Source organism: Malaclemys terrapin, chromosome 6 (genome assembly GCF_027887155.1).
Source record: "Malaclemys terrapin pileata isolate rMalTer1 chromosome 6, rMalTer1.hap1, whole genome shotgun sequence".
In the NCBI taxonomy this organism is placed as follows: Eukaryota; Metazoa; Chordata; order Testudines; family Emydidae; genus Malaclemys; species Malaclemys terrapin.
The window spans coordinates 28863056-28881184 of record NC_071510.1 but is presented as its reverse complement, the minus strand read 5'-3'; the positions used below and the strand labels follow the sequence as shown (position 1 = coordinate 28881184).

At 37.1% G+C, this 18129-nt stretch overlaps 1 protein-coding gene across 2 annotated transcripts in view; it reads right to left on the bottom strand.

Moving 5' to 3' along the window:
• CCDC171 (coiled-coil domain containing 171) overlaps positions 1–18129 on the bottom strand; it is a 214721-nt gene that overhangs the window by 20924 nt on the left and 175668 nt on the right. For both annotated transcript variants that reach the window (XM_054032983.1, XM_054032984.1), the window contains one exon: positions 10990–11142. In XM_054032983.1, the coding sequence (XP_053888958.1) occupies positions 10990–11142 (153 nt within the window). The remainder of the gene's footprint in view (positions 1–10989; positions 11143–18129) is intronic.

Below are 18129 nucleotides of genomic sequence, written 5' to 3'. Positions count from 1 at the left end.
AACCTGTGACCATTGAGGAAAGTCATGGTTTCCATTAAGCAACACAGCATGCAAGTTTTGAATTTCATGACAACAGTAGGATTAGAATTTAGATCCTACTGTTCCAAAAGCACAGGTCTGCCTTGAGCGAGCATACACACATACTAGCCAGTTCATTTCAATAAGGAAATTTTTAAACTCAGACAAAACAAGGAACATTTTAATTACTTAAGAAAAAAGTGGAAGTGATTCAAAACAAACTATTGCCATTGGAAATACAACATTTAAATGCAATGAATGCATCATGTTCATTTACAATATTCATAGCATTAACTGTGCAACTGTATTGAAAAATGGAAATATTGGAAACCATCTAATTATCCAAACATTTACTTCTCTACAGATGTAAATACATGGGCCTAATAAGCTTTCCCACTGTGAAAGTGGTTACTTAAATTATATTAAAATATTAAAAACTATTTAATGAGCTTTTTCCCCCTAAAGTAAATTGAGTGTGTGCCTTAACCTGCTTCAGGCAAAGGAAGTTTCAAACATATTGGTTTTGAAGCTAGCCATTATTTCCCATGTTGCAAAAATGGCAATTTTATTTCCCGACAGCAAATGAAACTGTCAGGAAAATTTAGATGCAATAAAATTGGGTGGTTAAACCAACATGCTGGATTTGGAATAAAACTGAATTAAAGGAATTAAAATTAAGCATTATGTCACTCAAACTTTATAAAAACTATTTTAAACAGTTTTCCTGAAAAAGTTTGGGCTTTGGACTTGGTGAAGCTCAATTGTAACTATCCACTTTGTGTCTATCAAGAGTGTCACATTGGAAATTTGCACAATGAAAAATATTTTGCATAAAATGTGTTGCTTCTGGCAACCTTTCTGCCTAAATAAAAAGTTGTCAGGCAGTGTGTGACTTTAGTGGTACAGAGTTTTAAAATGGTGGCTTCAGTCCAAGGCTAGCTAATAACGGGTGACATGCACTGGAATCTTGAGGCCTAAATCAACATTGTTTTCACAGCTGTAATTAAGCCACCTAATCAGAAGCACATTTTGACGGGACAGTTTCTGGAAGCCAGACATTACAATTTCTTGTGCCTGGAGCGCAGTGGCTCATGAGAGGTCCTCATTTAATTTCAGGTTAAAAAAAAGCAGTAAAATGAAAAGACTATAAAAAAAGGCAGTGTATGACTGTTGAAATGAAGCAGGCCTATGTGTTCATGCCTTGACCAACCTTGTATCCCACCCTCCTTCGGCTCTCTGCCGAGTCCCCATCTCTCCAGTGGCAGCTGCACACAGTGAGATTAAGGGCCTCTGCCAAAGTCAACAGATGAGCTGGTCTGAACTGGCTCTCTGTGTGTTCTGATTGTAAATTGTGCTGGTGATGATTAGAGAACTCTAACACAGGATGTCGACTCTTAAAACTGTCCAGAGAAAATAATTTTTTTTTTTTTTAAGTTCAGGAAATTTTTTTTAACTTTTTTTGTGGCTTGGTACATAGTGTTGTGTCTATAACTTTCAGATGATTCAAACATGAATTCATACAAATTAAGTTACCATATTATCTTTTTTTTAAAAAAGCCATCACTAGCTCACAGCAGGACCCTTCATCTCAGGGTGTTCATATAACAGTGCTGCTGCTGAGTGCAGATCTTCAACTAGCACACACGTCTCCTGCGTCTACCACCTGCCAATGGGAGCTATTCCTAAAACTCTGAGGATCCAGAGACTTGTTATTGTATGCCTATCACTTAACTATGTTGTTGAATTTAAAATGGATAAACTGTCGTCTTGTTCACTTTCTGCGGCTCTGCTGCATTTGGTAACTTTAACATAAACTTTCAACCCCAGAGGCCATTGTAAAACTATCAATATGAAGGCAATAGTCACTCGGGTCTGATTATATTTAGTTCTGCATTTTAATTACATATGGATTCTATTAACTGAACCTTTTGCCTTATAGGCAACATTATAATTAAATTACTATAATTTTCAAATATGTTAAAATAGTTTGACAAGTTAAAAGTTCACATACCTAGCATATTGAATATCAAAAAAGCTTTCCATAGAAAAGGAAGTGTTCTTTACAAAAAGGCAAATATATGTGGTTGGATTACTCAAACTTTTTTGAACACCTTGCCCCAAGTCATGTTATGTGATTTATAATACTGGTTTCATATTATTATACTTCTTCTTAGTGCTATATAATAACCAAACAGTTTAAATGACATGATTTATACTGTTTGGTTATGACTATTACTTATATAAGCAACACTACATGACAAGATGTGCGTTTAGATTAAGATGCCTGCATACCTCAGGTGTGTGTTGTAAGGCACTAAACTGATGGCCAATTCCTTATAATTACCTACAAAATGCAAGTATTTCAGTAAAACATCACTTTTTGAATGGAGCTCTGTTTTTTAGATATAATTTCTTTTCAAAGTATTATTTAATCCTGCCCATACTGATATTTAGTCCTGCATGTATACAGCATACCCAAATAATGTGGAACCCTTGTGGGCTCATCAGATTCTTTTCTTTTTCTATTACTTTAAAAATATTCTTCTATACTCTACTATAAAGAACAATATAATGATCATTAATAGCAGGGAATGAAATAGTATATTTACTCCTGGACTAGTGCCCAAAATGCACTGCAAGAATAAGGTACCAATGATAATATTAAGTTTCAATGCATTTTTACAAACCATTGTACTTAGAAACTAATGCATCTCAACACCTGACCCCCCCAGTGCCAAAGCCTTCAATGCTACCTAAATCAACTTTGAATCAGACTAATGTGAAGTAGTGGAAAAGGCAAGAAGAGTTTTCAGATGCTCCAGCCACGACCTGTGTGCGCCTAATGACACCTGAGAAGAATTCTCTCTGATATGTCAGTCAAGGTACATTCCAAGGGACAGGATATGGCAGTCATGCCCACCAAGAAGGGACATATTCCGCCAGCACTTTTAAAACAGATGGGCTGCCTTTCTTCCATACATACAAAATCAAAAGGCCAAATAAGGAGGGGTGGGGGAACAATAAAAATGATTATGATTCAGCAGTGTAAGACAAAGTCTATTCATGCACTGGCAGCTACAGGTCCCATAATCCTGATACACTGACTGGTTCAGGTGAGGTGAGGGTGAAGGAGAGAACAAGAGAGACAAACACACATACACTCTGCCCTTAAGCAGCTAGATTGGACTGTAAAGAAAGTGGTTGTTCTGAGGTTACATGATATTTTCATTATACAATATTTTGAAAATTTTTAAGGAAGGTTTTGGGTCTGGGGACTGGCTGCTGATCCACCAAATGGAAAGACTGAGTGAATATTATATTGAAATTTAGCTTATTTTTTAAAGTAAGCATCGTTTATCAGAGTCTTAAAAACAGATAGCTGTCAGACAAGACTGTTCTTCAAACTTGCGTCTCCTGCTTAATCAAAACCCCTCTAACTCCTGTATTCTCTGCCCTGCATATTGCATCATGTGATGTTTCATAATGTTGACCCATCTTTGCAAAAACTTAACAAACACCACCACCCAAACAGTGCAAAAAAAAAAAAAAAGTATAGATAACACAGAACCACAATAACAGCAAGTTGGGGGAACCCTAAGTGATTTGGGTTTCAACATCAGTTAGCATAAACATCCAAAAACAACAGCTCTTATTGTTTTCAAGGACAAGATGAAATCCCCACTCCCTCCTCCAGTCTTCATCTGTCTCTCTCCTCTCCTGAGGGTCACGCTCCTCTCTCCTTCCTCCGACATTCTTCAGTTTCAAAGAGTTCAAGACCAGAAGGGACCATCAGATCACCAAGTGTGACCACCTGTATATCACAGGCCATTAAATTTCACCTAGATACTCACATATTAAGTTCAAATAATTTAGTTAGACAAAAACATTTCAGTCATCAGGAAACTAAACTGTGTGCCACAGGCAGAGATCAGGAGAGACTAAGGTGACACCAAGGCTCTTGCAATGTCATTGATTAGGTGAGCTATACCCAGATGATCTCAGCAGGTGAACAATGCCCCATGCTACAGACGAAAGCAAAAACAGCCCAAAGTTCTTGCCACTCTGACTTGGGGGGAAATTCCTTCTCCCAACCCCAATCAGTATGTCTCTGAGCAGCAAGTCTCACCAACCAGGCATCTAAAAAAAGGATTCTCTGTACCCTTCACAGCACTGGTCCATCTTATCCAGTGTACCATCTTCAAGTCTGGCCAATCTATGATTCTTCAGAGGAAGGCAAAACACCTCCCACTCCACTGAATACATCTAGTCAATTGTGCATTAGGGAAAAAATCCTTCCTGACCCCTGTAGGCAACCAGCTGAAGCATGAGGTTTGATTCTAGTAATTATCTCACTGCAAAGCTGCACATGTTATGTGCCTGTTGAGGGCTATGCAGGGAATCCCATTCCCCCTATGCCCATGAATTAAGGGGAAGAACAGAAGGACCCACAGACTCAAACTCCAAGGCCAGAAGGAACCATCATGATCACCAGCCCCATTCCACCCCCATAGACTGCAGCATGTCTTCCTGAAGCTGGATTAAAGCATATCTTTTAAAATGATATCTAATCTTGTCTTAAAGACTTCAAGTGATGGTGAGTCCACCTCCTTCCCTTGGCAAGCTGTTCTAATGTTTAATTACCCTCACAGCAAGAAAACTGTATTTTATTTCAAGGCTAAATTTGTCTAATTTCATATTCCAGCCACTGGAGGTTGTTATACCTTTGTCAGCAAGGCTGAAAATTTTCTACACTATTGAGTGTCTTTTCCATGTGTCAAGTCATCTCTCAACCTTCTCTCTGATAAACTGAGTATAAACTACGCCTCACCTTTTATCCCCACCAAATTTCCATTTCCTTTGCACCCATGAGGTCCTTCTCTTTCCGTTATTCTCTCTTTTTGTCTCCTTCCCTTTCCCCTGTAATTTGGACTCTAACGGGATGGAGGAGGAGTAGGGATAACCACTGCCATCTACTCAATGCTTCTGCCCCCAGGCAGGTAGATGCACTGTGGTGCTGTACTAGGTGTCCATCTCATCCCCTCTACTGACTTGCCCTGTCCTGAACCATGCAGCAGAACAGAGCAAGCCACAGAGTGCAGTGAGCACATTCAGGTTCAGAGAAACACTCAATCACCTGGCCCAGCACAACTGTGGCTCCCCATTTCTGTCATCACTATTAAAATTTTTCAAATATTCAACACTTCTACAAAACACGGGATGCTGACATCAGTGCAAAAAGCACAAGGCTGGAAGCTATGAAGGTCGGAGGCTCTGGAGAACTGACACCATATGAATAAACATACCATCCTTTACAGGTAACACAAACTTTGCTCTAAATTGCTTTTTGTCACTTTGTAGAATGTGTTTGAAAGCACAGTGGAAAATGCCATGTCGCTAGAACAGCTCACTGCAGTAATGGACTCACAAGAGACTTTCATTTGGCAGTATATGTACCATGGATTCACATGCTGGCCACGGGCATCTATGGTGCCATGTGTTGCCCAAAGCTATGGTTGCTCCTGCCCAAAGCACCCAAAAAGTACTTGCTTATGACGGCACTACTGTACTGTACAGCACTCAAAAGCTCTCAATTCAAAGCCTACAGTTAACTGTAACTCAGAATGAAAGTGCAAGTACTGTAGTAAGCTAATGTGATTGAAGGACGAGTAAAATGGATCAAAGAAACATAGCCCTCTACTGTTAAAGTAACTGACAAGAATTCATTTAATGGGCAACCTTGAAGCAAAGTCCAAACTCTGCTATTACAGCTAGACACTGCTGAACTAGAAATAAGCAAGTAATGAGTATAATGCGTATAAATACATTTTAAATTATACCTTTTCCAGTTGTATGCCTCAGTCAGGGTCTTAATATATAAACCATTACAGAGTCACAAATTATGTTATACAGTTATAAGAACACTAAAAACATAAGAATGGCCATACTGGATCAGACCAAAGGTCCATCTAGCCCAGTATCCTGTCTTCCGATAGAGGCCAATGCCAGGTGGATTGAATGGGAATGAACAGAGCAGGTAATTATCATCAAGTGATCCATTCCCTGTCACTCATTCCCAGCTTCTGGCAAACAGAGGCTAGAGACACCATCCCTGTCCATCCTGGCTAATAGCCATTGATGGACCTATCCTCCATGAATTTATCTATTTCTTTTTTGAACCCTGTTATAGTCTTGGCCTTCACAATATCCTTGGGCAGAGTTCCACAGGTTGACTGTGCGTTGTGAGAAGAAAATACTCCCTTTTCTTTGTTTTAAACCTGCTGCCTATTAATTTCATTTGGTGACCCCTAGTTCTTTTGTTATGAGAAGGAGTAAATAACCCTTATTTACTATCTCCATACCAGTCGTGGTTTTTTACACCTCAATCATATCCCCCCTTAGTCGTCTCTTTTCCAAGCTGAAAAGTCCCAGTCTTATTAATCGCTCCTCATACAGAAGCCATTCCATACCCCTAATCGTTTTTGTTGCCCTTTTCTGAACCTTTTCCAATTCCAATAGATCTTTTTGGATTTTGGACCATATCTGCACACAGTATTCAAGATGTGGGTGTACCGTGGATTTATATAGCGGCAACATGATATTTTCTGTCTTCTTATCTATCCCTTTCTTAATGATGCCCAACATTCGGTTTGCTTTTTTGACTGCCGCTGCACATTAAGTGGGTGTTTTCAGAGAACTATCCACAATGACTCCAAGATCTCTTTTTTGAGTGGTAACAGCTAATTTAGACCCCATCATTTTATATGTATAGTTGGGATTATGTTTTCCAATGTGCATTACAGTAGTTATCATTGATCAGGATACTTTCATTATAAAGCACATATTTTCGGAGGCACTAAAACTTTCTTAAAGGGAGTGGGTGAGGTATAAGATGACATAAGGGCAGAAGACAGGGAAGAATTATGGAAAACTTTGTATATGAGATATTGAACTTTGAACTTCATGGAGAAGACTGTGGCAGGAATGTGGCGTGCAGTCCTTGGAAGATGTTCATAGCAGAAATAACTGGGTGAAATTTTCTCGCCTGTATTATGCAGAAGGATGGACTAGATGAGCATAGTGGTCTCTTCTGTTCTTAAAAGTAAATGGATCTATTAAAATCTGATGGCCAAATCCAAAGATGGCTAAGTCAATGTAGCTTTGCTGACTTAAATGGAGCTACAACCATTTACAACAGCTAAGTGATTCCAGCAGGTGTAACAATCTGGTTTGAGTGCTGAAAAAAGGAACAGGGTCTTGACAGATACATTTTGGGTGGGGGAAAACAGAAGGGGAGGCCTACATCTTGGAAACGACAGTAGTTACTATACTATTACAATACTATTTCACAATGTTTTGGTACCAGAGATGGAGGGCATGAAAAAAAGTTGATAAAGGAAGGTGCAGCAGAAGTTGGAGAGAGCATAGATAAGATGGGAGATGGACAGAGAGGACTCAAAAATTAAATCAAGCTTGCAAGCACAGGAGACCATCAGAACAGTGGAAGTAAGGATCCCAGAAAAAGGTACAAGAAGAGACTCTAGATGGAAAAATAATAAGCACTGTTTTAGCCATACTGAGTGGTTGCAAGAATGAAAAATACATTAGAGAAAGGCAGAGATGCAGGGCTGCACAAAGGTAAAATGGCCAGGGACTGAGAAATATATTTGTGAATCATCAACATAGACGTGAGAGATAAAAACCATGGGAGGAAATGAGATCACCCTGGGAGACAGTACAGAGGGAGAAAAAAAGGGGAAAAAAGGATTAAGATACTTTAGGGACTAGTAGACAGGGCCAGACTTTGTACTTTTTGTTAGGTCTGTGAACCATTCTGCCACTGATGTTCCCTGCTCCCACCCCTTGCCAAATAATTGACTCCTCTCTCATTATCCCCCACAAAACAAATATTGATAGCTGACTCTTATCTACCTCGATCACATTCCACCCGGTATGAATGTGAATGAACAAAACAATCTCTGGATATAACTAAATAAGTAGGATAACCATGTGTCCCATTGCCAAGAGGAAAAGAAGTAGGGCTGGAAGCGGAGAGGAAAATGGAGATGTTGATTCAGAGACTAAGTTGAAAAATGAGAAGAAAAGGAAAAAGTGAGAATAAACGGATCTTGCCATAAGGTGTCAGTTTTGTTTTTGCAGTAGTCAGCAAAATCTAGGGCAGAGAGAGAGGGGAAGATAGGGCCTGGGTAGCAGGTTTTAGAAGAAGTCTATCAAAGAAGTAACATTGCTTAAGCATGTGAGAAAACAGTGTGGAAGAAAAAGGATCAACCTAAGTTACAATGGAAAATGTCTGTGAGAGAATGGAACTGGAGGTGCGAACAGAGGTACACCACAGGTGAAAGAGACAGCCAGAGGGTGGTAAGCAAAAGAAGAAAAATACCAAAAATAGGATGACGTTAAAACCAACATCAGTTTTGAACAACTCAGGGGATGGTAGAAAGAAGAATGGAGAACAGAAATCTGATTTAGTAATTACCGTTTTAAGTAATTACTAGACATACACAGAATGTGTACTTCCCAGACAATTATTTTTAGCAATAAACTATGATTTGGTGTTCCAGATTGACATGTACATGACAAGCACATACGAAAGCTCTGCACCCTGAAAAACTGTGTAAACTAATTGAGCTTGACCAGTTGTTCTGGGTAAATGCACTGGATAATCTCGCTGGATAAAGCCCTCCTATCTTAAGGTTTTGGGAAGGGGGTGGAGGCTAAATGTGATATCATTAGATCACACATTCAATTCCACTATTGTGTGCTCCAAGGCTTTGTGAATTAGAGTGGTTTTGTGCTATACAGTATGTATGAAATCTGAAATACAGGGCCAAAGCAGCTAGCCTAAGAATAGGCTACTGGACCTACCCCTCCTTACCTTTGAGATGTCAGGGGAAAGGGACCAGGTACTATCTATCCATATATCTATTTCAGCAAGCAATCACACTCCCTTTTTATTAAAATCTAAGAAAGGAAATTAAATGCAAAAACATCCCAAACAATTTAGATTATTGGAGTGTTAAGGTTGAGAATTTATAACACAGAACAGTCTGAAAGGTCAAATTTATGACTGCTACATTTGTTAAAATTCAGGCTATCTGAAATCACTGCATATATTAATGTATAGAGCTTACAAAATATACAAACATAACAAAATACTACATACAAACAAGTGAGTTGAGTTAAGGTGTTTTAGAAAAATAACTTTGAATCTCCTGTCTTTGTTATGTTTAAATTCTAAACCATAATTTTACATTAATACTTATACTTAGGCTGTCAGTAGACTGAAAACTCCTGGGGAAAGGGGTTGTCTTTTTTGTTTGTGTAGCACCTAGCATAATAAGGTCCTGATCTGTGATTGGAGCCCACAGATGCCACTGCCGTACAAATAACAAACAACAACAACATAGTTTTTGCATTGATGATGTATATAGAATTATATAATTTACAATAAGTGTTAAGTTTAATCACAGGCATCATAGCTTTTTATAGTGCCATTTCAAACCATAGAATAGCGCTTCAAAAACTGTAATAACATAATCTTAACTAAAAACTCTCTATATCCAAAGGCAAGCAAACCTCACTGCAGTAATCTTGGCAGGCTTCCCACTCTTAGCTACACAAGTGGTCATCTTGATTGAAACCCTCAACAATAAAAAGACAAAAGAGCAACCTAGTAAGACTGAAGCAGCTCAGCAGTACACATGTAAACCTAGTAGTACCCAAAAGATAAAGGAAAATTGGTTGGAAAAGAAAAGAAACAATTTCAATAGGCCTCTTAGGTTGTCTAGAGTCACAAATGTATCAGCAAAGCTTTGCACTTATATGATATCATTAGATCACACATTCAACCTTTCATCCAAAGATCTTAAAGTTTAAGTTCAGCACTGAGGGAAATATCTCCCTCTGTGCTGATCCAATGTAGAAATGAGTCAATGAGAAATTAATGCAAGCTCTTATGGAGGCAACCAAAGTCACAAGAACAATCCCTGAATAATGCTTTGCTGATATGTTTACATGGTTTGTTTTAGCAATTCCACTCTTCCTACTTGACACTCAATGTAAAATATTACCTTTGTTTTCCTTACTGTCCTTTGCTTTATCCAGAGTGAAAGGAGAGAAAGAAAAAACCCAAGACAAAAAAACACTCATCCCTTTATACAATAAGGAAAAAGGAAGAAAGAATTGGAAAAATGTATTAATTATATGTAACTTACCTACACAATCTCACTGAAGACATATTTAGCTACATATTTGTGACAGTTTATATGTCTGCCTGATGCCTGTGTGACACAAATATATCTGCATTCAATAATCCCCCTAAAGACAGTTCTCAGATCTGGAGAATCACCTTATTAGCCTTAAGTTAACCCAAATTTTGTCGTGGACAACAATATTTTAGACATCAAATGATTCTTGAAATAGGATTTTAACTTTATAGATGATTAAACATAATATTTCTCTTTCACTAGACATGTATTATGAATAAGTATAGTTGCCTACGGAGAATAATCACATGTTCTAATTACCATTTTGGTTATACGCATAATTAACAACATTCTGGCTTAATAGGACATGCTGCATCTATAGACAGTTGCATGCTTCAGGTCCAAAATCCAACTGTCAGCTGCATTGCCAAAGACAAAGAAGCCATGATGCTGTGTTTTTAGCTTTGGCAACAATGAACAAATCTTTATATGAGATATTGTAGTAAAATTAATCCTCTCATTGCTTTTCATCCACCACCCTCCCTTTAGCCACGTATCAAGCATCACAATAGCATTTTTGTACTGGGAATTTTGTATTACTGTACTAAACTGTGATATGAAATTAGCTATATTGAAGAAATATGATCACACATTCCTATCAGAACTACACAATATGTGAGTAGATACAGCCTAGTAATCTGAATATCCAAATTATAAAATCAAATTAAAATATGAAAAGCAGACTTACTGATTGTAAGCTTTCATTTTCACGAAGACAAGCCGTTTGGAGTTCTGATTTCAGGGCTGCAATGTGATGTCGATGAGATGCTATTTCTCTCTCAAGTGTAGCAACTCTGGAGCTTGCGAGTTGGTAGACATCCATAAAACTTATAATCAGAGCCTTTAAAAAGTAAAATAAATAATCAATACCACGTGGACCTTACATAAATGCCAGCTTGCATACAGCCAAATTCATTAATAGAATCACACTAGCTAACTTTTATTAATAAAGAAAACAAAGGTTGGAAGATTTTCTAAAGTTAAGCAGCAGTATTTAACAATTAAAAGACATAGCAAAGGTTTATGTAACCCTACCAATATTGTAAACGGCTGACAGCATTACAGAAAGCACACAACCCTGCACTTAAATTAGGAGATATTTTCAAATACGGATTACTGCATTCAACAGCTGACACTGTTTTTCACTGTACTTAAATACAAGTTTCAGTGTAAGGTCAATTTCTATCTGCAGGGAAGTTACCTCAAACACAGTTTGAGGTAAAAATGCACATTTTCAAATTGAACTGAGACACTCACTCTCTCAACTCACATTAAAAAGAACACAGATGTAATTTGTCATGCAACAAAAGAAATCAAGTAAACTTCCAGACCTCTTAAAGTAAATAACCTCTTTACAATATAGCTGGGAAAATATAATTGTGCTTTGTGTATATGGAAGAATGTTCCAGCTGTGTAATATTGATCAGACTGATAATAAAGTTAACAGCAAAAGAGAATATAAAATGATTTGGCAGTCCTAGTAACTTTATATCTACCCTAAATAGTATAACACTGTTGGGATTATTGCTCTTCTTTACAACAGATTAATCACATTTTATAGGTTACAGTTTTCTCTTCTAAAGTGACCTGTAGTGAGTTTTCTAATGTAAGAACAGCTTTAAGGCTAATATGAAATTTGCCTTCTGAATGTAATACTTAGTGTAGGCTAAAATAAATTCATTAGCACTAAAGGAAACTCCCAAGATCTTTTAAAGTTTTTCTTTGTTTTATACATTTTCTACTGTTTGTGAAAATAAAATTAAAGTAACAGGGCTGAAGTCAAATGTATTACACCAGGTGTGAATACTGACAAATAATACTAATAAATTACTTAAATCACATATATGGTAGCTTTTCTTGGTAAGAAGAATCCCAAAGTGCTTTACACATTATGGCCCCAATCCAGGAAAGATATCCAAGCCAGTGTAAGGGCTTACCTATGTTCATACCTACCAAATGCATCCGTGTCTTGAGTAGAATGTGGCAGCCATTTACAAAAAATATTACACAACGGTTTAGAACAAAACAAAGAATAGCATGTTCCATACAAAACACTATGATGCTTCACCTCAGTGAGACTGCTCATGGGCTTAAAGTTAGGCATGTGCTGAAATACCTTGATGCAACAGGGCCTGTGACTGAGCACTCATAAATCAGGAAATATCAAGGCTGAGGTTACAAGCCCATCTTAACTCTGACCCCTTCTATAGAAGTATTAAGATAGAGTCCTTCAATATATTATATTCTCAACTTTTACGATAATGACAATGAGGGTAAGTATATCAAATTGAAAATATATTTCAAGATGCTAAACATGTGTATCTCAAGATGTAGAGAAAAAATCTTGCCCTGTTCTATTATCTGAGAAATTGTATGCTGTTGTGTAACTTATAGATGAATACACAGAAGGGAACAGGGTTTAGGCTGCAGGTGCAATTTGGACTCTGGCATTTGCTGTCTTTTCTTTGAAATAAAACTCCATTTCTGTAACTATTTAGGGCTATTACCAATATGTGACTTGCAAGCATGCATATCTAAAGTACATATTTAAGGTCACAGCTAAAATTAAAATGTGGAGACTGACTTTTCTTACCTGCCCACCCTTTGAGCTGAGGACCTGATCCTGCTAGCTCGCATGTGCAGGTGCACCTTTGTGCCAATGCAGTCCCATTAGTGAGAATAGGGCTCTGCCCATGTATAAGAAGTTGTAGAATCAAGGTGTTATTGAAGCCCCTACTGAAAAGGTGCTGTGCACCCCATTTCACCATTTCCCTATCAACCATGAACTTTCTAACCCCAGCTGTTTCAGTTTTAAAAGGTTGGAAAGACTTATTTATTTTTTAAATCATAGGGATAGTGTATTTTCCTCTTAACTCTTCTTATGCTCAAACTTTCAGGGGGGAAAAAACAACACCCAGACTGAAAGGCAGAAGTTCCACAAAGTTATTAACAAAACAAGTAGCTGGAATGGAAACATTTATGCAACCTTAAGGAGGTTTAAACTCCCAGAGGAATTTTGACAGGCCAACCTAGATTTGAAATCAGCCAGGACATAGGGGGTCAACATCCTCTACGCCTCCAAAAGGTACCAGGAGATCTTCAATAACAAATATCCAGAACTTCAGTTGTAAATCTAATCTGGAAGACAGCACCCCCAGCAGTAAAATGTGCTTAGCATCAATCAAGACACTGATTTATTGTTGAGTCAACACAAAGAAAATCACATGGAGAGACACCAGCATTGCTTCCTACAGTAACTAAGCTTCCCTTATTTGAATCATTGGTGGGAGAGGGAGAAATCTTTCCTATTTGCTCATTTTAAAGTTGGTCAAACAGTGATTTCACTCATTTCTATTGGAATTTAACATTTTTTGTTTTTATCCTTATTTGTATACTACAGATATAACATCTGCAATCACTCTAGAAATAAGGTTTATTCACCGATCAACAGTGTTGTTAACAGAATTGGAGATCAGGTATCTTCCAGAAACAGAGCTTCACAGCCCCCCGCTTCCACCAGCATGCCAGATTTTAAAAAACAGATACAACAGTGACAAGTACAGATACTTTTGTAGCCTTCCGGATATATTTTTATAGCACTAAATTTGACATTCAGACATGTCTGTGGGAACCACATTTTAGTGAGCCCTTCTGTTTTTTGAATACACCGGTAATAGCGTGACATGCAAACTGGGAATAGAACATCTGAAACAAGTAACAAATCATCTTTCATTACAAGTAAGAATGATTTTTAAAATACATATTAGACATTGATTTTCATTCAGAAAAGCCAGTCATAGTGATCCGTGAACATTAGAGGAAGCAATTTTTGCAACCCACACATACATTTTCACACATTCACTTTAAAAGCTAAAACCCCTTCCAGACTGACGAGTATTGTAGGAATGTCAGTGGGGCAGCAGACTTAGCTAAAGAGGCCACAGCAATTCTAAGGGCTGAAGAATATTAATTTTAAACATTAAAAAAGCCAGCTGGAATATAAGATGTGAGTTAATAAAGGCTGAAACTTGCATAATGCTGCCAATTTTAGAGCAGAAATGGTAATGAATTCCTTTTTTTGGTTAATTCAGAGTAAGTAGTCAGAGTCCCCTTCCTTTTCCCTCCTCTATGCCTTCATTTCATAAGAGATGTAGTTATTTTTTTAAAATCATATATCTTATAGTGCTAGTAACATGGCAGAAGCATATTATAATGCCAAAAGGAGTTATCACTGTGAGAACATACCCATGTTCCAACTCTACTGCTCAAGACCTGTCAGCTTCATGAAAATGGAAAGGCAACATGCTGAATTGGCTGCAACTAATGACACAAAAAGGGTACTGAAGAGAATAGCATGGAGAAAGGAAGGTCTTGCAATTAAGGTGCTGGACTGGGGTAAATGTTAAGAAGAACGTAAATCCCATTTTAAAATGTGACATTCAATGAAACTTAAGAGCCTAAAGGCCAGATTGTTTAATATCTTTAGATGCTTAAAGATGCAGGTAGATGGCTAGTGGGATTTTCAAAAGTGTCTAGGTGCCTAACTCCCATTGATTGCAAAGGGAGTTAGGCACCTTGTGGACTTTTCAAAATACCTCGGCACCTATCTGCATCTTTAGATACCTATGTACTTTTAAACACCTGGCCCTAAATTACTTTTGAAAATGGGACTTAGGTACCTTTGAATATGTTAATCTTAATTTATTTTTGCCTCTATTCCCAATCAGTAAAAAGGGGCATTGTGAGAATAAATGTATTAATGTCTGTGATGCACTCAGTTACTATGACGATGGAGGCACTGTGAGTGGGGAGATAGATAAGATAGTACTTATCCTTCCACTTCCTTAATTTAACAATTCCTTAATGTTAAAATGGACATTGAAAGGTGACACTATCTGTTTTAAATTAAAACAGATAAAGGTAAGGATTAGTTAAGAGCATAACAAAACACCGGAAAAACAAGAACAAGAAAAATCTATTTAACCTAATAGGTAAGCTAAACCCTGTTCAAACACTATTAAGTTTGAGGATAGCCTATTTGTACTACAGAGTTTCTCACAAATAGTTCTGGTTTGGGCTACAGATCTATGAAGTTGAGCATCTTACTCTGACAAATTGCCAGTGAGGCAAACTACTTCAAGCCTTATATGATTTTTTAAATAACACGAACTATGGAGCAAACGTATAATTTTAAAATTATCATATTGTCCCCCTCCAATCAACCTTAGAATAGAACAAGAGTTTTCACAGGAGGCCCCTTTCTACAGCACATGCAAAAAAAAAATATATATATATATATATACACATACACACACACACATATATATATACACACACACACACACATACATACATATATATATATTCCCTCCCTTCAGTGATATGACTGATCATCTCTATGTGCTCACTGTTATTCAGAAACAGAAATTCTAAGATGTGCAGTGCAACATTATGTTTGTAAATATCTTTTTCATTATATTATTGGCTAGAAATTTGTCAGCTGGAAGACTAATTTTTGGGGATTTTTTTTATAAAGTATAGTAATATATGGCATTCTGTTAGCTGGCACTGATAAATTATGCAACAATGTTCAAGAGACATGAAGATTCAAGTACAAAATGAGGGCTAAAGCATATCCTTTAAATTTAATTAACTAGATCAAAGGTCACACAAAGTATTACCAAGTTGAAAACTTTGGTGGAAAAATATTTTAGGAAACACATAGATCAGAGTGCACAAATTATTAAATGATTTCTTGTCAAAGTACTAATGTATTTATTATACTTCATGAGGAAAGGAAAATCAGTTATTTATTCCATGTGGAAATACTCTGTCAGTGGGATACCCCTTTCCTGATTATTAGGTTCATGTAACCTATTGAGAGTAAATACATTCCAATAAGAACTTTAATTTTTTCTGCAATTTTACTTTCTGTGTTTTGATTTGCAGGTAACAAAAGATTAAAATATTATCTAATGCCTTCATAGTTTTACATTGTTTCCAAAGCTGCCAATAAATACCAAATGTAAAACAAATTGCATTAAGGACCAGATCCTCAGCTTGTAAATCAATGTAGTGCTACTGACTTCCATTTCATTTATACCAGCTGAGAATCTGATCCTGAGTGTACAGCAATTACACACCTAGAGATAAAATTATCTCCTATTTAGAAGAAAGGAAAGGGGAGGAAATAAATAACCATAGGCAACCTATTATGAGCTAATGCAAATCAAAGAACGTGTCATAAACAGACCAGACAGGCAGCATAAGCCTCAAATATGTACCGTGTAAGACAGCAGTCAGAAAAATCAAGAACCAAGTACTTCACATATTACACCTTTATTTTTAAAGTATGAAAAAAGAAAAATCAAAATTAACATTTGCCTGTTAGGTTTCCCCCTTCAGAAAATCCTGAACTAAAAAGAATATTAGTAGGTAGTAAAATGTACCTAAGGGCAATATATACAAAGAGATAAAAAGAACAAAAGAAAGAATAATAAATGGACTGCAAAAGAATGAGAGCCTAACTTTAGTATAACAAAGCACTTAGATAAAAATCTGAAGAGACTAAGAATTTTATGTATAGTGTGAAGTTTGGCTGATGTGTGATATGGGCAAAAGCAATCAGTGTGGAAATAAAACTCAAAAGATTGGAGTTATGTGTGTTTAATGGATAACGTACAGTATGCCTTTTATTACTGCAACCCTAGTTTATGTCTGGCCCTAATATTACATAAATAAGATTAGTTTAACAGGTTCACAAAAACAAACATATACCAATTAATTTTGGCTTTGAGAAGGCCAACCCCGAGTGATTTTATGATATTTATTAGAAGTCTGTGGAGGCTGTTTTTGTGGGTAGAGGGATTAATTTCCCCCCTCATTTTAGCATTTGAAAATTCACTCTGGCTGCCTTGTCCCATCGCCCAAAATGTCTAGTGGCAACATCAGTAGAGGATGTAAATATAGCAGCTTCTCAGGCATCAGAAAAGGCCTCATGGGAGACAACATTCAGCAAAATTGCACTTTTGCAGCTGTTTGGCACTTTTTTAATGATCTGTTCTCCTGGTATCTTGTTTCAACAGTAAACTTTTTGTTGGGCTCCATTCAACCGTGGCACGTACAATTTAAATGTGCCAAAAATCAAACCAGTCCTGTTACAACTTTTTTCAACCAAAGCTGACTCAGGGCCACACTTGGGGCCTAACTCTATCCCCTTTGTTCCGATAACAATTATGTTCCCCCAAAGGTCTCAGAGGATAGCCCAAGGGAAGGATGCTTGAAATAAAAGGCTAGATTCTCTGTCAGAGTTAATGACATGACTTCTTACAAGAAAACTGAAAAGAGAGCATTGAAATTGACAGAGACTGAAGGGAAAGTGCTTCTTCTGGAAACCACAGCAAATGGGCATAAAACAATAGTCATGGAAATTATTATAAAGAATAAGATGCTCACGAAGAATATTGATCCTATAGAAAATAATTTATAAATTAAGACCATTAGGTGGGGAGTTTGTTGATAAGTTCGGGTACTGAGAGTTTCATGATTAGTGGCTACCTAAGGCTCTGGGGACGCCAAACTTTGTTCTAACTATTGAAGCAAGCTACCATTTAAGGAGGAGGATCCTGCTGATGCATGGAATATTATTTTCATTATTTATGCTTGGTAGTGGTATAAGATGAAAAATAAAGGCAATCATTGTCCCAGACAGCTTACAGTTTAAGCAACAGACACAGAGGAAGATGCTGAAACTATTCCCTTCCTCCTCTCTCCCATTTTCTCTCTCTTTTCCTCTTAGGCAATATTGGTCATTTTATTGTGGGTTATA